General features: G+C 50.4%; 1 protein-coding gene across 2 annotated transcripts in view; it reads right to left on the bottom strand.

The window, feature by feature from the left end:
- Positions 1-11,000: 11,000 nt before the first annotated feature.
- The window catches only part of RARG (retinoic acid receptor gamma), a 161,981-nt gene continuing 148,154 nt past the window's right edge, over positions 11,001-24,827 (bottom strand). For both annotated transcript variants that reach the window (XM_077329116.1, XM_077329117.1), the window contains 5 exons: positions 22,874-23,034; positions 22,138-22,314; positions 19,790-19,994; positions 14,698-14,856; positions 11,001-11,887 (listed from right to left, as the gene is read on the bottom strand). In XM_077329116.1, coding sequence (XP_077185231.1) covers positions 11,706-11,887; positions 14,698-14,856; positions 19,790-19,994; positions 22,138-22,314; positions 22,874-23,034 — 884 coding nt within the window. In that variant the 3' untranslated portion in view covers positions 11,001-11,705. The remainder of the gene's footprint in view (positions 11,888-14,697; positions 14,857-19,789; positions 19,995-22,137; positions 22,315-22,873; positions 23,035-24,827) is intronic.

Consider the following 24,827-nt stretch of genomic DNA (forward strand, 5'->3'; position numbering starts at 1 on the left):
CAGGCAAAGGAGAGAGAGAACTTGAAGAGAACTAGTCTTAGGCAGCTCATAGGCTTCTGATGCCAACAATCTGTAAGCCGCCGAACTGAAAAATTCAGGAGAGGGAATCAAAGTATGTTTATTAGGATTAAATTAAGAGTTAAAAAAATGAGTAAGGTTCTAAACTCAGAATTATCTTCAGGCTCTGTTAAGAGGGGTGGGTGTTACTGGCATGATTAGGTTTCCAGCTCTGGGTTCGAAATACGTGTAGATCTGAGGGGGGAGCCTGAAAGAATAGGGTTTAAGGAGTGGGGGGGGGGGATTTTGTTAGGCCACATTCGGACAACCTTCCTGAGCAGCTGTTTTCTGCAGGAGATGTGGAATAAATGTTTTAAATAAATAAATACGTGATTAATATAGTCTGATCAAGTGTAATTTCGGGATATTTTTCAGCCCGGAAATAGTTAAGAGCACTGGGTTGGGAGGAGCGGGTTCGAATCTCACCTCCGCCACTGAGGTAACTTTCTGCCAGGTGAGCCAAACTCTCATGGCTGTTGCGAGACTAAAATGAGAAGAGGACTGTGCCTGAACTTCTCAGAGAAAGGATACTAGTATGAAACACATCTGTCGGTCTGGCCTTTCCATTTTCCCTAAGCATGGCCTTTTCCATTTTCCCGCTCTTCTTTGTTTTGCTGAACATCTGAGCCCAAAGCGGAGTTCTAGTGAATTCAAGAGTTTACTCACTTCCTTGCAGTGTTCTGGCTGGTCTGACTGAAGGCATTACCCTGTTGCTGCTTTTAGAATATGCAGAGGCATTTAGAAATTTCTGTGGGTTACTGGGGAAATCACCCTTTCTAAATCAACCTCACCTCGTAAGGACCACTGGCTAACACCTCAGGTTTAACAGTGCGCCACTGTAGACTTTAGGATCTACAAGACCTGCGTGGTCAGTTATCCTGATAGAGCAATTTGGTCATTCACTTTTTTGATTTACAGGCATATGCAGGCTGAACTGACCGCTGGTAAAATGAAGCCAGGGCATTTGATTGTCTTCCCTTTAATACCTGGGGAAGGATGCACGTGAGTGCCAGGAATCTCGGCTGCATCAATCAACTGAATTAAACTTCCTCTTTCTATTCTTGTTGGTGCCACACTGAAAGCCATCATTATACCAAGATATAAAGGTTTGTACTGCCAAATTCTCAACTAGCTACTGGTGCTATGCTTTTATCTGCAGATATGAAGGTTTGTACTGCCAAATTCTCCACTAGCTACTGGAGCTATGCTTTTATCAGCAGCTTTTAGGTATAGATATCAAGGCCTGGGGAGGAGGGAGGGAGAGAAAAATAGGGAGGGGGGAATCCACAGAGGATTCCCCCAGCCCAGTTTTAATGTGGGGCGGGGTGGTAACTGGAAGACAAAAGCGTCTATGAAATATTTTCTCTTTTGGAGTGAGTGAAATGCTTTCAAAGGTTTTACTCAGAATGTGTGATGTGCCAGTTTCTATTGAAGACAATCTGCGCAAGTCAAGATAATTTCTCGATTTACAAGATCATTTCTATATAGACCAGGGCTTCTTGACAGCCCTGGAAGGGTTTCCTGAATGGGTGGGAGTTAATTAATTAAGATATATGTGTGTGTGTTAAACATTTATTGGGTGATATGACCACATATGGTCATGTAGACCTGTCCCTCCTCTCAAAATGGTGAATTTTGGGCCTGGGGGGAGTGGGAAGGGGAGGGGCCCTGGATGAGCACATGCACACCTGTGCTTCCCAACCATACTCTGTACAATTTCGCCACTTCAGGGGTTTCTTGAAGCCTGAAGAATGTTTCAGGGCTTTCTCAAGGGTGAAAAGGTTAAGAAAGGCTGGTAAGGTAAAGGTAAAGGTATCCCCTGTGCAAGCACCGAGTCATGTCTGACCCTTGGGGTGACGCCCTCTAGCGTTTTCATGGCAGACTCAATACGGGGTGGTTTGCCAGTGCCTTCCCCAGTCATTACCGTTTACCCCCCAGCAAGCTGGGTACTCATTTTACCGACCTCGGAAGGATGGGAGGCTGAGTCAACCTTGAGCCGGCTGCTGGGATTGAACTCCCAGCCTCATGGGCAAAGCTTTCAGACGGCTGCCTTACCACTCTGCGCCACAAGAGGCTCTTAAGAAAGGCTGGTATAGACTGTCAATTATGTCCATGAGTTTTACATCCTGTCTATTTTTAAAGGTGACTGTGTGTATCCACGATTAATAATGCTATATTGTGTATGATAGCATATTCCTGAGAAGCTGTGTATTTCTTTCCTTTACTATGAGATTTGTGTCTTTTAATTAACCACTGGTATTTTTCTCCTAGAAGAGCCTCTTGTGGCGCAGAGTGGTAAGGCAGCTGTCTGAAAGCTTTGCCCATGAGGCTGGGAGTTCGATCCCAGCAGCCGGCTCGAGGTTGACTCAGCCTTCCATCCTTCTGAGGTCGGTAAAATGAGTACCCAGCTTGCTGGGGGGTAAACGGTAACGACTGGGGAAGGCACTGGCAAACCACCCCATATTGAGTCTGCCATGAAAACGCTAGAGGGCGTCACCCCAAGGGTCAGACATGACCCAGTGCTTGCACAGGGGATACCTTTACCTTAACCTTAATTTTTCTCCTTACCTCTTAGAAGGCAAATACTAAGATAACATACACTAAGGTACCACAGTGTGCAGTAATTGTCGGGACTCTGTTTTTCGGGGTGGTTGTTTTATTTTGGGTCTATTTGCAACTTGAGTTGTGGAAAACTAACAGTGAAATATGATTCAGGTGGGTAGCCATGTTGGTCTGAAGCAAGCTTATCCCTTGATTGGTACTTAAATATGCTCCTGGACTCTTCATTTTGTTCTGCTGCTTCAGATCAACATGGCAACCCACCTGAATCATATTTCACTGTTAGTTTTCTACAACCAAAATTGCAAATAGACAGCCATAGAGCAGTAAAGAAACCTCCGTGAAACACTGAACCATGAAACACTGATAAAAACCACTGAGGAAGAAAACAACTTTGAAAACGGGCTATTGAAAAAGAAAAAAAATGTGTTTTATCCGGAACCCGTTTTGGTTTATGTTTGCACATCATGGATACGAAGGCAATATCTACAAAGCAAATTGGAATAATTATAACCAAAAAGATTACATTTCTGTACCAGCCCATTGGTTGAATTTTTCTGTTTTAGATCAACATGGCTGCACATCTGAATCTCTAAATATATGCAGATAAATATTTAGGTCACAGGCCTTATCCTTGTGTAGAACCAGGGCAACTTTGGACCACAGTTTTAAGTTCATTTACTTTTGGCTATGGAGTATGCTTTGGGTTGATCCTGCATTGAGCAGGGGGTTAGACTAGATGGCATCTACGGACCCTTCCAACTCTATGATTCCGCTAGATCGGCGGTGGGCGGCTGGCTGGGGCCGCAGAAGCCTATTTGCAGCCCCCGCCCCCCAATGGCAAAAGGCTTCTGTGGGGCCGGGGCCGGCGCTGGGCAGCTCTGTAAGCTGGCCAGGGCCGTCCCCAGGCCCGCAGAAGCCTTTTCGTTTCCCCCCCCCCTCCGGCAAAAAAAAGAAACCCCTGGTTGAGAAAGCCTGCCTTAGAGCAACAACAAAAAGAGAGTCCAGGAGCACCTTTAAGACCAACAAAGATTTATTCAAGGCATGAACTTTCGAATGCATGCACTCTTCCTCAGATTATTTTTCTGGTGCTACTTCAGACCAACAAGGCTACCCACTTGAGCCCCGCCTTAGAGCAAGGCTGACATCTCTTAATCTGAGATAAGGGTGTCACAATCACCTGAAATACAGGTGCCATTCTCCAGCACACGCAGCACAGGTTACAAATAGGCGAGAAACTGCAGCGTGGATAATCAGTCACTGCAATAAAGATTCAGGCCTTGATTCTCCCCATCCAGTTCTCCCTGCTCCACATCCCTAGAAATAGCAGCTGGCGCCATCTGGGGGCCAAGGAGCAGGATGACAGCCATCATTCAAGGGAGGGGGGAAATGGAATGGTATAGCCCAGTCTTGGCAGACCCCCAAAGCTAAGCAGGGTCAGAATTTGAAAGGGAGACCACCAAGGAAGGCTGTGCAGAGGAAGGTTCGTGGCAAACCACCTCTGCTTGTCTCTTGTTTGGGAAATTTCTTGATCGGGTCGCTATAAGAGCCAGTGTGGTGTAGTGGTTAAGAGCAGCGGATTTGATTCTCCACTTCGCCATATGACGCCAGTTGTGTGACCTTGAGCCAGTCACAGTTCTCTGAGGGCTGTTCTTGTTGAGCAGTTCTGTTGGAGCTCTCCCAGCCCCACCTTCCTCACAAGGGGTCTGTTGTGGGGAGAGGAAGGGAATGGCATCTGTAGGCTGCTTTGGGATTACTTTGGGTAGTTTTTACACCCAGCTCTTCTTTTACATGTTGATTTTGACTTGGTGACACATATATACACCTATAGGCAAGGCTGCTGAGAAGGGCTTTGCTGCCCCAGACAAAGATTCCATTTGGGCCTCGTGCACGACTGTGATCCAGACCAGTGTGGTGTGATGCTTAAGAGCAGTGGCTTCTAATATGGCGATTGGGGTTTCATTCCCCACTTCTCCACATGCAGCTAGCTGGGTGACCTTGGGCTCGTCACAGCCCTGATAGAGCTGTTCTCACAGAGCAGTCCTGTCAGAGCTCTCTCAGCCCCACCTACCTCGCAGGGTGAATGTTGTGGGGAGAGGAAAGGGAAGGTGAAAGTAAGCCACTTGGAGATTTCTTTGGGCTGTGAAAAGTGGGGTATAAAAACCAGCTCTTATTCTTCAAACAAAAACTAAGAAGAAGAAGAAGAGTTGGTTCCTATATGCCACTTTTCTCTACCCGAAGGAGGCTCAAAGCGGCTTACAATCGCCTTCCCATTCCTCTCCCCACAACAGACACCCTGTGGGGTGGGTGAGGCTGAGAGAGCCCTGATATCACTGCCCGGTCAGAACAGCTTTATCAGTGCTGTGGCCAGCCCAAGGTCACCCAGCTGGTTGCATACAGGGGAGCGCAGAATCGAACCCGGCATGCCAGATTAGAAGTCCACACTCCTAACCACTACACCAAACTGGCTCTCGAAGTCAATCAATCAAACTTTATTACGGTTGTTCAGACCAAGTTATATGAAGTCATTACAAAAGAGACCAAGAGAATATGGTCATTTAAAGTAATACAATTTAAAACAGATAATAAAATAAAACTTAAAATTATGCTACTTTAGAGCATCGGATTTTTATGGCAGCAGCACAAAACTTAGACAGCTGAGTTGTTACCTGGGGGGACTCATCACTTCGCAGCCTTTTTGCTCGATCTACATCATGATGTTCTGGCAACGTTTTAAGGAGTAGTTCAATCAAGTTGCTACCAATGTCTATATAAGCAGGGCAGTGGAACAATATATGCTCTCTAAGTCATTTGACTGTCTGTTAGCACACATCTGTTAGCGCACATCAGTGGCAGTCTTCAAGCAAAGGTTGGATACACACTTTTCTTGGATGCTTTAGGATGCTTTGGGCTGATCCTGCGTTGAGCAGGGGGTTGGACTAGATGGCCTGTATGGCCCCTTTCAACTCTATGATTCTATGATTCTATCTATCTGCCCACCTGCAAACAGTCTCTGAAGTGGGATGAAGCAGCATTATTTAGCATGTGTGAAACAACTCACCTGACTGTATCACTAATGTGGCCTCTGAGTGCATCAAAGACCTTCATGGGCTGCCCCTTTCTTCTTTATGGGGCCTCCTGTTTCTTGGTGCTCCGCCATAACTCTGCTCACGTCAGCAGGGGCTCCTGCATGTGCCAGCCTGCCAAATGGGCAAAGTCAACAACTGCCCATACACGTGCGTTCTCTGTTGTGGCTCCCACCTTGTGGAATGGCCAGCCCAAGGAGGTTGGGGAAGCTCCCTTCTCCTGGCCTTCTGCAAAAAACTATTCAGGAGGGATTTTTAAACACAGGTAATAAAGCTGATTCTGTGAAGGTCCAAGGAGGTGGCTGATTAGAGTGGATGAGCGATAGGGTTGTGAGTGTCCTGCATAGTGCGGGGGGTTGGACTAGATGACCCAGGAGGTCCCTTCCAACCCTATGATTCTATAGCTGCACAGTACAAAATAGTCTTGCAAACTGATGAATAAATGATTGGAGCTGGTTCTCTTTACTGCTGTATGCAGCATATTGTAAGCAAGATCCTATTGTGGAATTTCTGTATTCTGGCATAGAATAGAATCCCAGAGTTGGAAGGGGCCAGGCAAGCCATCTAGTCCCACCCCCTACTCAAAGCAGGATCAGCCTAAAGCATCCAGGATAAGTACCTGTCCAGCCACTGCTTAGAATCATAGAACCATAGAGTTGCAAAAGGCCAGACAGGCCACCTAGTCCTGCTCAAAGCCGGATCAGCCTAAAGCAGCCTTTCTCAACTTTTTTTATTGCTGAGAAACCCCTGAAACATTCTTCAGGCATCGAGAAGCCCTAGAAATGGGACAACAGGGAATCAGCACAGGCAGGCCGGCTGCCCAGGAGGTCACGGTGATGAAGGAACCAGGCCAATAGCCCTGGGAGAGGAGCGGGTAATCCCTCCCGGTGCCCAGATTCCTGCCAGAAACTACGTGATGCGATAAACAGATTTGAGAATTCTAAGGATCGATAAAAAGGGTGCTACTGGGCATCCCTCTTAGTCCCATTCTTGACCATCGCTGGAAGAACGAGGAAGGAACTGAATCTCAAGAGCTTATTCCATGACGTCAAGGTATTCCACTGTGGGTTGCCAACCCAGATATCTTCATGTTATAAATTCTCTCTGCCTTTGATTTTACCTGCATCCTTCTGATACGAGCTCCTCAGCTGTGCCTTAGTTTGCCTTTAAATAAAACTTTTCCCTCGACCTCAGTGTTTTTCTGTTCCTTTGAGTATTCAGATGAAGCCGTAAACCAACTCAGCCAGGGTTATAAGATTGTAGGAAGGAACGGGTTAAGGTTCCCTCCCAGGCCCCCTTTGCCTGTCAAAGTCCCAGTGGCCTTTAATGTAAGGTGACCAGATTGTCCCACTTTTGGAGGGACATCTGGCGGCACCCGGCAAATTGTACCTATGTTGGAATTTAAAAATATATAATACTATTTTTGCATTCTATGGGATCTATGAAAATTTTTGTTGCTCCATATAGACCAAATTTTTAATCAAGAACCCCCCTCCCCCAGTCAATGGTGTCCCACTTTACCAATGTTAAAATCTGGTCACCTTACTTTAATGGCATCTTCTTCAAAGAATGTGTCCCTACATCCCAGGTACGGAGAACCCTGTCCCTGATGTCACCCCACTGACCAAGAAAGAATGAGGCCTGGAAGCACAGAACAGGGAGGGTGCCATCTTGGAAAAGTCACATGTGAAGTTGTTGCAGACTCTGACTAACAGCAGCTCTCTGGAGTCCTTCACATCACCAGAACCTTGAACTGGAGTTTCCAGGGATTGAACCGGGGACCTTCTGCATGCCAGGCAGAGGCTCTTCCACTGAGCCACAGCCCCTCATCTATACATCATCTGTGGCCCAGGATTGGAATATCTTCTGGATACTCATCCACAGGCTTTTTCTAGAACCAAGGAAAAACAGCAGCTAATTTCCACCATCTATCTTGACGTATTTGCAGCCAAATTACCGTTGCTTGTCCGAATTACACAGCAATAGGAACAGTGATAAACCGGCAGTAAAATGCCAACCCTAACAAGCTGTAAAACATGTTGGAGGAGCCATGAAAGGGCCCAAACACTGCCATTCTGCTAGTTTGCGTAACAAAGCAGGGATGAGTCAGAGAAATGAGGGCCTTTGCCTTGAACATTCATTATAGTGTACAGCCCAGTGTGCAACTCGCCTGATTTTTCTTACTTGTGTCGAACCCCTTTATGCTGCAGTCGATGCATTTAGGGATGAATGCATTTTAACACACACACACCCTTCATCTTGCCGTTGGCTGTCATGTAAAGTTGGGTCCATTGCTTCTCACTGCAGTGTGAGCGTACCGTCAAGTGTACATAATGTTCCTGTCTCACTGCAACCAAACGTGGGGGGGAACCAGATGTTCCAACTTGGGCTTGTCCTGTAGCTGCTGAAGAGGCACAGAAGATGACAATTTAGGGAGTGGAGCTTGCGGGGCGTGGCTCATGACACCTGCCACCCTGGTTCCACGCACCTTAATGACACAGCGGTTAAGATCAGGTCATCTTTGCCTCTTTCTCTAAGGTCTGCTTTGAAGGATCTGGGCAGGGGCCGTCTTCACGATCAGCCGGTTGGGGAACCCTCCCTTGTCACTTGTCCCTGGTGCTGAACATGGACACACTACTTTTCTTGGATGCTTTAGGATGCTTAGGGCTGATCCTGCGTTGAGCAGGGGGTTGGACTAGATGGCCTGTTTGGCCCCTTCCAACTCTATGATTCTAGGATTCTAGGATTCTACTTCTGCCCATAGAGGGTCTAGTTAGCCATCTTCCTAATAGGCCTCATTAGACCTGCCCTCGAGTTTGCCTACAACCACTTCCTCCCCGTCTCAGGCAGCAGAGCAGAATCAGCAGTGGAGGATTTGGGGTAGCATCTGGCCCCAGGGCCGCTATATAATTAGGGTTGCCACCTCCAGATGGGCCCAGGTGTTCGCCTGGAATTACAGCTGCTCCCCAGACTACAAAGATTAGTCCCCGTGGAGAAAGTGGCTGCTCTGGACTCTGTCTTACCCCAGCCCTATTGAGCTCTGCCCAGGTTCTGCCCACAAATCACCAAGAATCCTAGACTCTTGGCAACCCAGGATTTAATCCGATATTCAACAGGCTACGTAGTCCAATATTTAGATTCTAGTGGCCGCGAGCAAAATGGCTTTGGAAATCCTAAAAACACGGCATGAAGGTCAACAGGAACAACAAGGAAGCCTATACTCGCTCTGAGAGATATACTACTTCTGCCCATGGAGGCTCCACTTAGTGGTCTTCCTAAGAAGCACCAACAGCTCTGTCCTCCTTTAATGTCTAGCCCCCTTTCTTTTTTCCAAACTGTCTAAGGCAGGGGTAGTCAAACTGCGGCCCTCCAGATGTCCATGGACTACAATTCCCACGAGCCCCTGCCAACATTCGCTCTGGGCCCCAGACGGAGCATTCTCGCTAACCCCATGGTGGAACTGCGGAGAAAAAAAAACGAAGGCACGAAAGAGCGTATGGGTTTCCGTCGCTTTATTTTGCAAAAATAGAAAAGTCCCCTCTTCTGTGGCACAGCTGGGAGTGCGGGGGAGGGGAGGTTGTCCGGAAAGATTCCCGTAAAATACCATGGAACGCTGTTCTGTAAACATCGTAGAAGAGATTCCCCTTCTATTCACTCCCACCCACCCCCCACCCCCCGCAGCAAAAAGACCCCATTTTAAGGCCTGGGCTAATTTCTTTCTTTCTTTCTTTCTCTCTCTCTCTCTCTCTCTTTTAATTGGCAGCTTAAGACATTGGAGGGGGGGGGGCAATCGGCGTAGCTCCTATTCCTTGGGGCAAGATTGCCCCTCATCACCAGCATGGCCAGCAAAGGCAAATAAATAAACCCATGGAAAGCGTTGCCCCTTCTTGGCCAGCAGGGGGCAGCAGCGCCTTCGGTTCCCATTCCCTCAAGTGGGCGAGGCCCACCCCCCACTTCCTATAGCAGGGGTAGTCAAACTGCGGCCCTCCAGATGCCCATGGACTACAATTCCCAGGAGCCCCTGCCAGCAAATGCTGGCAGGGGCTCCTGGGAATTGTAGTCCATGGACATCTGGAGGGCCGCAGTTTGACTACCCCTGTCCTATAGTGTCCCCCTCCACTGCGATGCAGCGGAGGGGAAAGGGGTCTGGGGGTCTGACTGTCTCTTGCCCCCGTCTGAGCAGTGTCAATCCTCAGCCAAAAGGGTTTTCGGGACTGGGCGTTGTAGTGTTCGGGGACTGGGCGTGGCTAGGAGCAGAGAGCACGGCAGCCAAAATTCCCCTTCCAGACTGTTTGCCCTCGAAGGGATCAGAAAGTGTTTGTGTATCTTTTGAGAGCCGGCATGGCTTGGTGGTTAAGAGCAGCGGCCCCTGATCTAGAACCGGGTTCGATTCCCCATTCTACCTCCGCGTGCAGCCAGCTGGGTGACCTCGGGCCAGTCACGGTTCTCTTGGAGCTGTTCTCACAGAGCAGTTCTCTCAGAGCTCTCTCAGCCCCACCTACTTCACAGGGTGGGTGTGTGTGTCGTCGGGAGAGGAAGGGAAAGGGGTCTGTAAGACGCTTTGGGACTCTCAGGTAGTGAAAAACGAGGTATGAAAAGCCAGCCTCTCTCAATTTTTTGATCCAATGGTGCCATGGGGAGGGGGGGGAGGAGAGCTCCTCTATGCCTATGAGGGAGGGGGGTGCCTCCAGCAACAATAACCCGCCCTCCTGTTCTTCATCCAAGTGCTGGGGGGGAAGAATGGATAGCGGGTTAAGACAAGCAGCATCCACCCCCCACCCCACAATGACCACCCCATTCCACCGTTGCAAGCAGGGCAGCTGGCTCTTCACTGGGAAGGCAGGAAGAGGAGGCCCTGAGATGACACGGGTTCAAGTCCATGGCTCTGCGCCCCTAATCTCCACCTGTCCCTGATATCTTTGGTATTTAGTGTCCTTTGGAATCTGTTTCCCAGAGTCCTTAGCACCGGAAAGGGCGGGGCATCGAAAGCATCCCAAGCGAGAACAAACAGGCTCCCCCACCCACCCCATACCCCCGTTTCCCCCATCATAAGACAGGGGAGGTCATGGGGGGGGACAGCAACCCCCCCTGATGGGGTGGATCTCTGCCCCAACAACAAAACATTAGCGCTTTATACAGCTAACAACAACAACAAAAAACACAAAAAGTCCTGTTCCCACCCCTCAAAAAAAGAAAAAAACACATCCCAACATTAGAATCCACAAAAAGGGGTTATTAGCCCTCCCCCTCCCACCCCCCAGGAAAGTTCTGATAGGGCATAGTGTTGAAGTCCTGACTTTGCCCTCCCCAAACCCCAAAATCATTGGTCCGAGATAACTTGGTGTGTGCGTGGGGCAGCTGGGGAGGCGCGCCGTCCCTCTGTCTTCAGAGACCTGAATAAATAGCGCCCCGGATGCCTCAGTTCCTGGCGTGGTAGGCAGCGGGGTACAGAGCACCCCCAGTCAGGCTGGCAGAGCGGAGAGGAAGGCGGGACCGTCACCTAGAGGCTCACACGCTATCGAGTCTCTCTGTGAAGTCCTCGAGATGCCCCTTTTCCTGCCGGCACCGAGATTGCACGTTTGGAGATCCTCCCGTTTGGAAAGGGAGGCTCCCCGAGTCCGAGCCCCTTGGGGGCTCCCGCGTCCTGAATATTTGGCTTGAGGGCACCCGACTCGACGGGACGGGCCGCCTGGGACTTTGGCAAAGCTTTGGGGTCGGGAGCAAAGGCATCTGAGTATGCATCCAAGACCCCGTAGGAGAAAGGTTAAGGCAAGAGACATCCACCCCCCCCGAGTCACCCGCTGTAGCGGAGGCGAGGGGCATACGGGCCTCCGAGCTGGTCTTGAGCGTTGCCGTGTTCCCGGGCTCCGGCGCATGGCCGAGGGCAGGGCAAGCAACCAGGCAGTCCAGGAGGAAGTGAGCTTTGGGAAGGACCCAGGGGAGACACGGAAAAAGACTTTCTCCCCCGCCTTCCCTAGCCTGGATCCCGGCTCTCGTGAGACGCTAGGGGGTCTCCTCCTGGCTCTTGGGTTCGGCTGGGCTCTCCTCGGAGCTGGGGGGCTCTGCCAGCGGTGGGGGCTGCGATAGTTCCTCTTCAAACATCTCGGGGTTTTCCAGCATTTCTCGGATGAGGGGCGGCATAGGGCCCGGGATCTCCATCTTGAGCGTGATGGCTCGTTCTGCACCTGTTTGCGGGGCGGGAGAGGAGGCAACAGTGAGAAACTTGGGGCTACCCACCGGAAGAGCTGGGAAAGCGGCCGCCTCATGGCTGCAAGCAACACACAGCTTCTGACATGCCCATTGCAAGCACACGGTAAGAACCGGCGTATTCGTATTTGAGTTTAGGGAACAAGTGGCCTGCAGAGGAAATCTGGCCCTCAAAGGCTGCCTCCAAACCGAGGATTTGCCCTATGCAAACTTTATGTTGGAATAGACCAGGGGTAGTCAAACTGCGGCCCTCCAGATGTCCATGGACTACAATTCCCAGGAGCCCCCTGCCAGCATTCGCTGGCAGGGGCTCCTGGGAATTGTAGTCCAGGGACATCTGGAGGCCCGCAGTTTGACTACCCCTGGAATAGACAATGCCTGGTGTGCAAAGATGAGAAGAGAAGAAGACCCTCAAGGGGGCAGCAAGAGGGCTATTAGATAGGTCAGAGAGTTCAGAACCTTTCTCTCCTATTAAGTGTGCTTTCTTGTCTGTCCTTAGATTGCTACTCCTAGGGCAATTTCCTCCTTCTTCTCAGAATCCTAGAATCATAGAGTTGGAAGGGGCCAGACAGGCCATCTAGTCCAACCCCCTGCTCAACGCAGGATCGGCCCAAAGCATCCTAAAGCAGGAAGCATCCTAAAGTGGAAGCTTCGGTCTTCTCAGGTAGCCATGTAGGGCAGACCCCTGTCCCTCTCTCTCCCTGCACTATCACAGATGTCATTCCATAAATAAATCCTTTTTTCCTCCCTTATCCTAAAATGCAGCGTGTGCATATCTTTGACTTCTTTACCCTGCTAACACTTTAAAACTTAAGTGTGTTTTTTGGGGAGCATCTATGCCAGTGGTCCCCAGAGGGGCGCTTGGGGGGGGGCACCACGGTGCCTGCCAACACCTCTCCTGGTGCCGTTCAAGTGTTTGTAGAAAGTGGCCGTGGCTGGGTGACGCTTTTGCTCAGCGAGGCCTCTGCTTGGCCATGGGAGATTTGATTGGCTGTGCAGATATTTAACATGCTGCTTTAGAAGCGTTTGCTTACCAGTCGCGGTGTGACTGAAGGTGAGCTGCAGTGAGTGGCCGTTTTGTGGCCGGCTCCACCTCTGTCAGCAATTTTGTGGCTTCGCTTATGCTGTGTCAGAATTCTAAAGGTGCCCGCAGGCTGGAGAAAGATTAGGGACCCCTGATAGACACCAAGACATCCTCCACTCATGATCCTTCTCTTGCAGACTGTCGGCTTCCAGAGGGTTGGCCCAGTGCAGGGGTAGCCAAACTGCGGCCCTCCAGATGTCCATGGACTACAATTCCCATGAGCCCCTTGAAGGGGCTCATGGGGATTGTAGTCCATGGACATCTGGAGGGCCGCAGTTTGACTACCCCTAGCCCAGTGTGTTGCAAACCTGACTTGCTTTAATTTTTCCAGAAAGAGCAGAGTCAAAGCAGGGTTGCCTCTAAGTGGAGGGGAAGAGGCACATTTCCACACCTTCACCGCTGGTTTTTCAATCAGCAGAAAGGTCCACATGGCTCTGATCTCGATAGGCCAGGCTAGCCTGATCTCAACAGAGCTTGGAAACTAAGCAGGGTCGGTTCAGATTTGGATGGGAGATCACCAAGAAAGTTCGTCACGATAAACTGGCTGCCACTTGATGAGTGCACACGAATACACGAAGCTGCCTTATAAATAATCAGATCATCGATCCATAAAGTTTGTATTGCCTACTCAACCGGCAGCAACTCTCCAGGGTCTCAGGTGGAGGTCTTTCTTATCACCTACCACCTGATCTTTTCCACCGGAGATGCCAGGGACTGAATTTGGGACCTTCTGCATGCCAAGCAGATTCTCTACCAGCAAGCCATGCTGTCTGCCCCATAAAACGCAATAACACTATATCGCTACAACACTATATCGCTACAATCTCTATATCGCTACAACACTATATCGCTACAATCTCTATAGCGCTAGCGATATAACTATTGCTTTTCTTTAAAAGGCAGCAAACCTCATTCAGCAACACAAAGGAATTGTGTGTGTGTGTTTGTGTTTGTGTGTAGGGATGACAGGCACAAGGGAAAAGGGAGAAAAGGCTGAAACATTGTAGAGTGTGGACATTCCATTAGTGCTGGGGAATTGTCCTCCCATATGGAAACAGCCTCTTGTGGCGCAGGGTGGTAAGGCAGCCAACATGCTGTCTGAAAGCTCTGCCCATGAGGCTGGGAGTTCGATCCCAGCAGCCGGCTCAAGGTTGACTCAGCCTTCCATCCTTCCGAGGTGGGTAAAATGAGTACCCAGCTTGCTGGGGGGTAAAAGATAATGACTGGGGAAGGCACTGGCAAACCGCCCCGTATTGAGTCTGCCATGAAAACGCTCAAGGGCGTCACCCCAAGGGTCAGACATGATCCGGTGCTTGCACAGGGGATACCTTTATGGAAGCAGCCAACGGGATGTCAAAAGGGCCCGGCAGGAGCTGGTGTGAAAGACCTCTGTCCGAGACCCTGGAGAGTTGCTGCCAGTCAGAGTAGGCTATAGTGACCTTGACGGACCAATGCTCTGATCTGGGACACATGAAAGCGGCTTCACGCGTGTTCATGTCTTGCACCCTGGAGGGGAGCCAGCAAGGTGTCGGGAAGCACAGGAGCCAGAGGTATCTGGGATCATCTAGTCCCATGCTGTTAAGAGAGGGCTGGCGGTATCAAAGAGCACAGGACGTCCTGCTGTTACACAAAGCAACAAGCCATGGGGATGATGCTCCAACATGAGAGCGCACGGGATCACCCCGACGACTGACGCTCGCTCACCTTTGGTGCTGATGCCCCGCAGGTCAGTGATCTTCATCAGCATGCGGGGGAACATGTAAGGCTTGTTGGGCCGGCGTCGGCGAGCGTAGATCTTCAGCGCTTCCAGCAGCGGCTCCTGCAGCTTGTCCACTTTCTCCGGCTCCTCAAGGTCCATTCGATCTGGGAACGAGAGAGGAAGGCGGTGGGCTTGGGGGCCAGGCATGCTGTCGCAGAAACCTCTGACCTACTCTAGGAACCTCACCTTCCCTTTTGGGATGAGGGCAAGGTTTTAGTCCTCATGATTGTAGACCATAACTTGAAAGGTTTCAGAAAGCAGAGAGCATCTGGGTAAAGGCCCCCCCCCCGATACTTTTGGACCCTTAGAATTCTTACGCAGGGTGGTAGGTGTAAGCCGCTTTGAGCCTCCTTCTGGTAGGGAAAAGCGGCATATAAGAACCAACTCTTCTTCTTCTTCTTCTAGGTGCGGCCACAAAGCAGCTGCTGCAGGATGTGAAGCCAGCCACAAAATGGCAGTCACACAGAGAAGCCCCTTGTGCTGTGTCGGCAGCTGCTGCCAAAGCAACGTTTGAAAAAATCTGCACAGCTCATTCAAATCTGCAAGGGTCAGTCACCTGGCCTCACCCACCTGGCCTAACCCACTTTCTAAAAACACTTGACAGCCACTAGGAAAAGTGTCAGCAGATGCTATGGCATCTATAGGCACCGTGCTGGAGACCAGTGATATAGTCAGGGGCGGCCAAGCTCTCCTGATGTCCATGGACTACAATTCCCATGAGCCCCTGGTTCATGCAGGGCTTTGGGTATACACAGTTGGCAGGAAAATACACAGAGCTGACCGCTTACTGTGTCCAGCCATGTCCCTTGAAGGCAGGAGCCGTCTGGCATATGGAAATGGCAATATAGCGAGCTGTGGCCCTTTTTGGTGCTATAAACCAGTGCTGCATTCCGCTCAATGGGACAAACAATGGGCATTAGTTCATCCGATGCATCCTTCCATGAATAAGCAACAGGTGATCTGACACCCATTGTCATTACTGCTGAAGAGTCTAAGCCAAGTTCCCAACTGAGGCACTGGCAGAGTTACCAGCAGGGATGTGTACCCAAATATAACTGAGTCAAATATATATCCAAAAAATTCATCTTTTGGGGATAGATATTTGGCTCTACAAATGGCATCAGGGATGTTCTGGGATACCAGTACATGGGTCCCGAAAAATCCCAGAAATGTTTGGGATTAATGGGGAATCTTGGGAGCCAGCATCTGACTCCTTAAGCCTTTCTCTCCTGGCATCCCAACGTGTCTGTATCTTCCTGAGATTGCCATTGCCTTTCTAGGTTGATCTTGCTAGGTTACGCCCTTTTAAATTGTTTTAGTTGACTTTGCAAAGTTGTGTTCTTTGCTCAAGTTGTTTTTTAGCAGGTTAGCTTTTTGGTGGGTTTTCAGGTTTTCCATTGGTTTAGATCAGGGGTAGTCAAACTGCGGCCCTCCAGATGTCCGTGGACTACAATTCCCAGGACCCCTAGAAGGGGCTCCTGGGAATTGTAGTCCACGGACATCTGGAGGGCCGCAGTTTGACTACCCCTTGTTTGGATGCTTGGGTCACTTGACCTGGATCGCCCAAGATAGCCCAATATCATCAGCTCTCAGAAACTAAGCAGGGCTGACCCTGCCTAGTATTTGGATGGGAGACCTCTGAGGCATACTAGCGTTGTGACACAGAGCCAGGAAATAGCAAAACAGCTCTGAACATCTCTTGCCTTGAAAAGCCTAGAGGGGTTGCCCCAAGTCGGCTATGACTTCATGGTACTTCTCATGCCCAGGTTCTTGGATCAGACATTGCAATGATTCTCGGATTGTACATTGTTGTAGATTCTCAGGTTGTAAGTCAGTATAGATTCTTGGGTTTTACATTGTGATTGATCTTCATGTTGCACACAGGCTGGATTCTCTAATTCTACATTGGCTAGGCTCACAGCTCCTTCCTACTGGTTTTGGCTTGGGCAAGTCTTGGCTGCTACATTGGAAGCTATTCTCAGATTTCACTTATTAAAAACTCCCCCCCCATGGAATCAGTGGGGGCTGGCTGGAGGCCCTCCATTCAGGGGCCCATAGAACAGGACCAAAATTGCAGCAGAGCTGCCACTGCCTGGCCTTTAAATATCCCCCAAATGTAAAATTAATCTTGGTAGTTGTGGCTTTAAAAACAGCCTCTCCAGAATTGGAAGGGGCCATACAGGCCATCTATTTATTTTTTTATTTAGATTTCTAGTTCTGCTCAATGGATCAATATGAACATGGCCAGTTGAGGGGGGAGCTCACCACCTCCTTAGGAGCTGATTGCACTGCTGAACTACTCTATGAATCCCACCCACATGGTTGGTACCATTCTACACATAGTGTAAAGCAATTACTGTGTTTCCAACCTCTGCTGTCAACAGGAACCTTTCCCTGTCCTCCTCCCAGGGACAACCCTTCAAATACTTAAAGGCAGCAATCTTGTCCCCTCTCAACATCCTCTCCTTCAGACTGAACATTCCTGAGCTCTTCAACCTTTCCTCAGAGGGTTTGGTTCCCTGGCCCTGGATCATCCTTATCAGTTTCCTCTGCACCCTCTCAATTTTGTCCACATCCTTTTTGAAGTGAGGCTTCCAGCACTGCACACAATACTCCAGGTGGGGTCTGACCAATGCGGTCTACAGCAGGACTATGACATCTTGTGATTTTGATGTGATGCCTCTGTTGATACAGCCCCGGACTGCATTCGCCTTCTTCACCACCGCATGATGCTGCTGGCTCATATTTAGCTTACAGTCCACAAGTACTCCAAGATCATGTTCATACACACTGCTATCCGTGAAAGACTCTGCTTATGGGTTCCCAAACACCTGGATCCCAATTGGAAATTGGTATTTGGAAACAGGGATTACTGATAGTTTTCAGCTCTCTGATATCTGGAGCTGGGGAAAATATTTTTTTGAGCTAACTGCTTGCTTCTGTATGCTCCTGGCCACTAGCAGGCCTCGAAGAAGAAGAAGAAGAAGAAGAAGAAGAAGAAGAAGAAGAAGAAGAAGAAGAGGTTCTTATATGCCATTTTTCTCTACCCGAAGGAGGCTCAAAGCGGCTTACAGTTGCCTTCCCTTTCCTCTCCCGACAACAGACACCCTGTGAGGTGGGTGAGGCTGAGAGAGCCCTGATAGTACTACTTGGTCAGAACAGCTTTATCAGTGCCATGGTGAGCCCAAGATCAACCAGCTGGTTGTATGTGGGGGAGTGCAGAATCGAACACAGCATGACAGATGGGTTTGCACTCTACCTGGTCCGCACTCCTAACCACTACGCCAAACTGGCTAAGACAGCAGCCCACCAATAGATTTCCCTGCATGCTAAATGGCCGGCCAGCCCCTCCTGTAAATTGGCTACAATTTCAGAATCAAGCTCTGTGTATACCCCAGTAAGGGAATACCAGTTTGTCCTCCCCACCCAACACTCATCCACTCTCCCTTTTTCCCAAGCATATCCTGAGCCCGTGTTTACGTCCTATGAACAAACTCTACCTGTCTCTATGCTGCTCTAGATTTAAACTTTGTCCTGATTGGAACTGCATTTGGTTACAGCCCTGAGGTGACTCACAAGCTGTATAATCAAATGTGCTTTTAAAAAAAAAACTGGAAGTGTTTGCAATTTCACAAGCCACCCTGGTGCATGCTGGGCCTGAAGTAGGGCAGACGTCAAAACCTGCCTCCCGCTGGCGTGATGCTCCGTTTTCGTTCCTACCTGGCCGACTGGTTAAAAAACTCGCACATTGTGCCGTACGAAAGCAGCTCCCACACACATCCTGACGAAAGGAAGCTAGCTTAATTGCCAATGTGCATGTGTGGTACCAACAGAATATGGGATTTGCGGAATTTATAGGCCTTGCCCCCCCCCCCCCAAGCAGGCATCAGGATTCTCCTAGTCCACCCTGACCACCCAGAGCTACCTTGAATCAACACACCTGACCAGGCTTCTGGAAGGCATTTGGGCCAGGGCTTAGGCAAGGCTCCAGGGGTCATGAATTCTGAAGTGGGAAGGGCCCTTCGGACCTGGGCTTAGAGCATCCAGTCAATCCTAAAAATCTGTGTGGAACAAACAGGGCCTGGAGCTGGACATTCAGGGATTTAAGAGTCATTACCAGCCTTTCAGATGCCATGAACACTTGGAGCTGCCTTATACTGAGTCAGACCTCAGTCCCTCAAGGTCAAGGTTTGTCTGCTCAGGCTGGCAGCTGCTTTCCAGAGTCTCAAGCAGAGGCCTTCCGCATCCCCCATGGCAGGGTCCTCTCAACGAGAGATGCCAGGGATGGCACCTGGGGCCTCCCGCATGCCAGGCAGAGGCTTACGCACTGAGCCATGGCCCTTCCTGGTTTTAGAGGGCAAGAGTGTGATGTGCTCACACCTCATCAAGTTTAAATGTTCCTGGAGCGTACATGGGGGGCGTCGGGTCACAAAGGGTCCATCTATGCACATCAAACGGGGGCTGCAACACCAGGCACATAACTATCTAGCAAGAGCAATGCTAATATGTCTAAATTGGTGTGATTTTTCTAGCGGCAAATTCGAGATGCGGAATGTGGGAACGTCTCCATCCTTCCCGTAATGCAGTTGAGCAGACCAGTGGTCTCCAGCCCTTTTAACCCTTGCGAAAACCTTTGGAATTCTGGCACGGCCCAGTGGGGGTGGCCCTAAAATGGCTGCCACAGGAAGTGGAACCGTCTCCACAGCAGTTGCCCCAACTTCCTGTCAGCCGCAGAGTGACTCTCCTTGCGCTGTGGGGGAAGCTGCCGCCAGAGCGACGTTTTAAATAGCCCGCATAGCTAATGGAATCCCCAGTGGCCAATCGGAAGCCTTGCTGAGCAAAAGCCCCTCCCCCCTAGCACCCCTCCTTTATAAAACTACCTGGGGGGCACCAGAGAAGGAGCGAACAGACCCCACGGTGCCCACATACTGGGGACACCAGGCCTAGACCGTCCTGCATTCTCAGACCTCATTCAGAATTCATTCTCCTTGCAGGGGAGAAGCACGCGACCGCAAGAGCTACAAGGCAAGTATTCACCTCCACAGATAAGGCAGATGGCGCTGAGCAAGCCGGTCTCCGTGTCGTCCATTTCGAGAGGCAGCAACTGGCCGGCGAAGGCAAAGACCAAGTCGGTGAGGGGCCCGAATCCAGCGTTGTGCATCTGGGTGCGGTTCAGGGTGAGCCCATCCGAGAAGGTCATGGTGTCCTGCTCCGGGGTGTAGCGGGTACAGATCCGGAGCATCTGCAGAGGCCACGGGAAAGGGGATTGTGGAGAAAGGGGAAAGGCAAAGAGGGGGGGGTTACCCATCACCCAGCCAGATGATGTCCCATAAGGCAGGTGTAGTCAACCTGTGGTCCTCCAGATGTCCATGGACTACAATTCCCACAAGCCCCTGCCAGCAAATGCTGGCAGGGGCTCGTGGGAATTGTAGTCCATGGACATCTGGAGGACCTCAGTTTGACTACCGCTGCCAGAAGGCCTCTTAGAGACATTAGAAGGGCAGAAGCTCATTTTATAGGGCTCAGTAGGCCCATCTTCTCTTACTCCTTCCATCCTTTGCAGTCCTCCGGGCTCCTGGAGCTGGTGAGGATACTGAGGCTGACAATCGGTCTCCAAGGCAGGAACAGGGGCTGTGGCTCAGTGGCAGAGCCTCTGCTTTACATGCGGAAGGTCCCCAGTTCAATCCCTGACGCCTCCAGTTAAAAGGACCAGGTAGTAGTTGAAAGACCTCTGCCTGAGATCCTATACAACTGCTGCCAGCCTAAACAGGCAATGCTGACCCTGACAGACAAATGGCCCGAATCAGTATAAGGCAGTTTCACGTGTGTGTATAAAAGGGAATCCTCAGAAGAAGGTGGCACACAGCCACGCCAAGCACATGTTGAACTAAGTTTTGGAAGGCCAAGAACAATTTCTGTTCATATACAGATTATCCAGCTTGCCAATGTCTGCTGCTGTGCACCCAAATACCCTCATGGGCTAGCCTGGAGACAAGAACAGGAAAAGCTTCAACACAGCGAAAAAGACGCTGCTAAGCCATGGACTTGGGGCCAAAGCAGGCAAGACCTGGGAGGGCATTTATTATGTCTGCTTCCAATTTCCTTCTAAGGAACTCAAGGTAATGCCATGTATGTGCACGAACCTGCCTCAATGGACCCTTGGCCCATCAAAGTCAGTATTGTGTGCTCAGATTGGCAGCAGTTCTCGAGGGTCTCCCGGAGAGGTCTTTCCTATCACCTTCTGCCAGATCCTTATAACTGGAGAAAGTAGAGATGGTGTCTGAGGGACCGCTTTTCCCAGCATGCCAATATGTTAGTGGCCTCTGGCTGGAAAGAAGAGCATCTTGGCTCTAACTTGGTGGAATCAGTTGCCAGCGGAGCTCCAGGCCCTGATGGAGCTACTCAAGTTCCGCGTGGCATGCAAAACAGGACTTTTTCACCAGCCTTCCATCCTTCTGAGGTTGGTAAAATGAGTACCCAGCCTGCTGGGGGGTAAACGGTAATGACTGGGGAAGGCACTGGCAAACCACCCCGTATTGAGTCTGCCATGAAAACGCTGGAGGGTGTGACCCCAAGGGGTAGACATGACTTGGTGCTTGCACGGGGGATACCTTTACCTTTAACCTTAATTTAGAGCCTCTTGTGGCGTAGCGTGGTAAGGCAGCCGACATGCTGTGTGAAGCTCTGCCCATGAGGCTGGGAGTTCAATTTAAACCATGATAATAAAATATAAGAAAGGGAGCTTTTCCGACAGGCATTTGGTTGGGGCCGACAAACATCATGATGAGATAAAACATCGACAGGCTCCCTCTAAATGGATACCCCCCCCCCAAAGAACCGAAGATCGAATGCAGTCATGTACATTGGCGAACCAGTTGGTATTGTCAACTTTAAAGGTCTTAATGGTTTAAAGTTTTAATATCTAAATTAATATTAACGTATAGATAAAACTGCATAGCTATGGGTGTGTGATTTCAAAATGACGGGAGCCATCCCAAGCCAGCCTGCTGGGAGGAGCGGGGTACAAATCACAATATATGAAACTAATAAACAAACCAACCAACATTGTAATCCACCCTGAGCCTATTTACAGAGAGGCGTGATCTATAAATTTAACTAATAAATAAATAACCGGGGGCCTTCTGTATGCCAAGTAGATCCTCTGCCAATGAGCTGCCGCCCTTCTCCAATGACCCATGAGTTCCCGGCAGGTCTCCTGCCCTGACTAGATGCACATGTGTTCATCTTCAGCATGGGGGCTGCATCATGTGTCTGTGGGCCCTACCTAAAAGACACACTTGCCTCCCACAGCAAGAAGAACCTTCTCTCTCCTTCCCTCCCACCTCTCATTGGCTCCCAGGGAGTCCTGTGTCTCCTCTCCTCACCAGGATGTCTAGGCAGGCTGCCTTGAGCAAGGTGATCTGGTCGGCAATGCTGAGACTGGTGAAGCCTGGCAGACGCTTGGCAAACTCCACGATTTTGATGATGCATTTGGTGGCCAGTTCGCTGAACTTGTCCCACAGTCCCAGGTCCAGCTGGACCCTGTGATCGGCACTGGAATTCTGGAGGAGAAGACAGATGAGCAGGCATTAGTCCTGCTTCCCCTTCGCTGCGTCTGCAGGACCCTCCCTGACATGCATGTCCAGGGTTAACCTCATCTCGTCACGTCTCGGAAGCTAAGCAGGGTCAGCCCTGGTCGGCATTTGGATGGGAGGCCAACAAGAGGGTCCACAGTTGTGGCACAGAAGCAGGCACCTCTCGCCAGGATGGCCATAAGCCAACTGTGACTTGACACCAAATGGTAGCATCACCTGGATGGCCTGGGAGAGCCTGATCTCTTCAGTTCTTGGAAACTAAACAGAGAGAGCAAGAAACCTACAAAACTAAACAAAGGGGAGAAGATGTAGAATTTGGTCCCGTGCATAAGTCTTGTGCAAGAGGCACAATGTATATGGAAGCAAAGACTAGAGAAGGTATGGCCATGCTGGCAGAGGCTCAAGGACATCTGAAGGTCATCCCTGTTCTAGAGGATACAAGCGCCCAGTGTTCTCCACCCACCCACCCCATCTGCTACTCTTCATGGTGAAGCTTCAGAAGCCAGGGAGCAACCGCGGTCCTTACTGTGGTGTATTTGCCCAGCTGGCAGAGCGAGGGGAAGGTTTCCTGATGAGCCTTGCTAACTTTCTGGATAAGCTCTTCCAGTTCCGGCGTCATTTCATAGCTGTCCACCACCACCTCCTCTTTCACGTCCTTCTTCTTCTTGTTGCGGTCGTTCCTCACGGCTGAAAGGAGACAGAGGACAGGTGGAAAGGTGAGAGGATGAGCCAGACCGGCTACTATCTCCCCAGTCTTTATGATCGGACTGAACCCGTGTGTAGGGAGGTCAGGTGACCATGCAGAGTTTCTCCTGAGTCAGTCTGGTGGAGATGGTACTGCCTAAACCCAGAGTGGTTTACATCAGGGGTAGTCAACCTGTGGTCCTCCAGATGTCCATGGACTACAATTCCCATGAGCCCCTGCCAGCGTTTGCTGGCAGGGGCTCATGGGATTTGTAGTCCATGGACATCTGGAGGACCACAGGTTGACTACCCCTGGTTTAAATGGTTAAATTGGCAGACTAGGACCTGGGAGAGATCCAAATTCAAGTCTTCTTTCTGCCATTGTCGGTGCTGTACGTCAGGTGTCCCTCAGCCTTTTGAACCTGCAGGCACAACTGGAATTGTGACACAATACAGATGGACACAACCACAAAACGGCTGGCACAGGAGGCAGTGCCAGTCACAGAACAGCTGCCGTGGGATGCAGAGTCAGTCACAAAATGGCTGCCATAGGAGGCAGAGACATCAATAAAATGGCTGCCACCGCTGGTAGCCATTTAACCCTTCCTGGGCGACCCCTCCCTTCTCCCACTGCTAGTTCTGGAAACTTCCAGCTTGGTGTTCAATTCAGGGGCCGCCTGAACCCCGAACCCCAAACCCTCCCAGAACGTTTAGCGTTGTGCCCATCCCTAGTTGTGATATCAGTACAATAAACACAGTGGTCAAAACCGGGCTGCCAGCGGCCTCCCCGAACACCCCGTGTCTGGAATAATATCTGGGAGCAGAGAGAAATGTTGCTAACGGGAGTCTGCTGGATCAGTTTTAAGCTTGGCAGCCCTTCTTGGTCTTGAGCGGGTCCCTCCACAGAGCGAATTCATGCCCTTTCTCCCTAAACTGCAGTTTTATGTCCAGAAAAGCCACCTCTCCACCCTGCCATCCTGCTGTTTAAGAAAAGGAAGAAGCAGCCCGCTTGGGGATGCACAATTGGCAATCTCATCCAGGTTGCAAGCCCCTCCCACTCCCTCCCCGCTGACCCTGCGAGGTCCTCCCAAGGCCAAGCGCGTGCCAAGCTGTCACGAAAGGGCTCGGAGAGCAGTGCTCAGCCGGAGACAAACAGGAAGAAACAAGCAAGACACCCGGATGGAGAGGAGGAGAGCTGTTGGGTTTGGACGGGGAGGGCGCAGCTGGTCTTGCTTACTCCACCCAGTAAGGGCTGCTTCCCTTTCCCCAGTGGGAATAACAATAACCCCAGGTCACATCTCCTCCAGCCCGCAAGACTGAGGTGCCAGCATGGCCCACAGGCAGCACTTTGAGGGTTAGATTTGCACACCCTGGGTTAGATCCAACCCACTGTTCTGCTGGAAGAGAGGAGGAGGCTCCCTCTGACCACCAAAAAGACTACCCTGGAGACCTCCGTGGAGAAAAGCCATGTGGGACACGGACTGCGATAAGAAGGGGCATCGGGAGGGGCTGGATAAAAAAGCTGGGAGGATCCACCCCTCTGTTTCTGCAGGCAGAGTTTTGCTGAACGCCAGGCATGGCTGGGATGCATGTTTGAAGGGCATCTCCAGAGCTTTCCTGGCCATTTCCAAGTGGGCCAGGGCTCCCCTTTTAGCGCCTGTGCTAGTGAACAACAGGGAATGAGAGGGAACGTCCACAAGCTGGATGCCATATGAACAGAATTCGCAGCATTTTTCCCCTTGAAAAATCAGACGTATAGAGGCCCAGGTGGAATTGGGACCACAAAGAAAGGGAGG

This window comes from Paroedura picta, chromosome 3 (genome assembly GCF_049243985.1).
Source record: "Paroedura picta isolate Pp20150507F chromosome 3, Ppicta_v3.0, whole genome shotgun sequence".
In the NCBI taxonomy this organism is placed as follows: Eukaryota; Metazoa; Chordata; class Lepidosauria; order Squamata; family Gekkonidae; genus Paroedura; species Paroedura picta.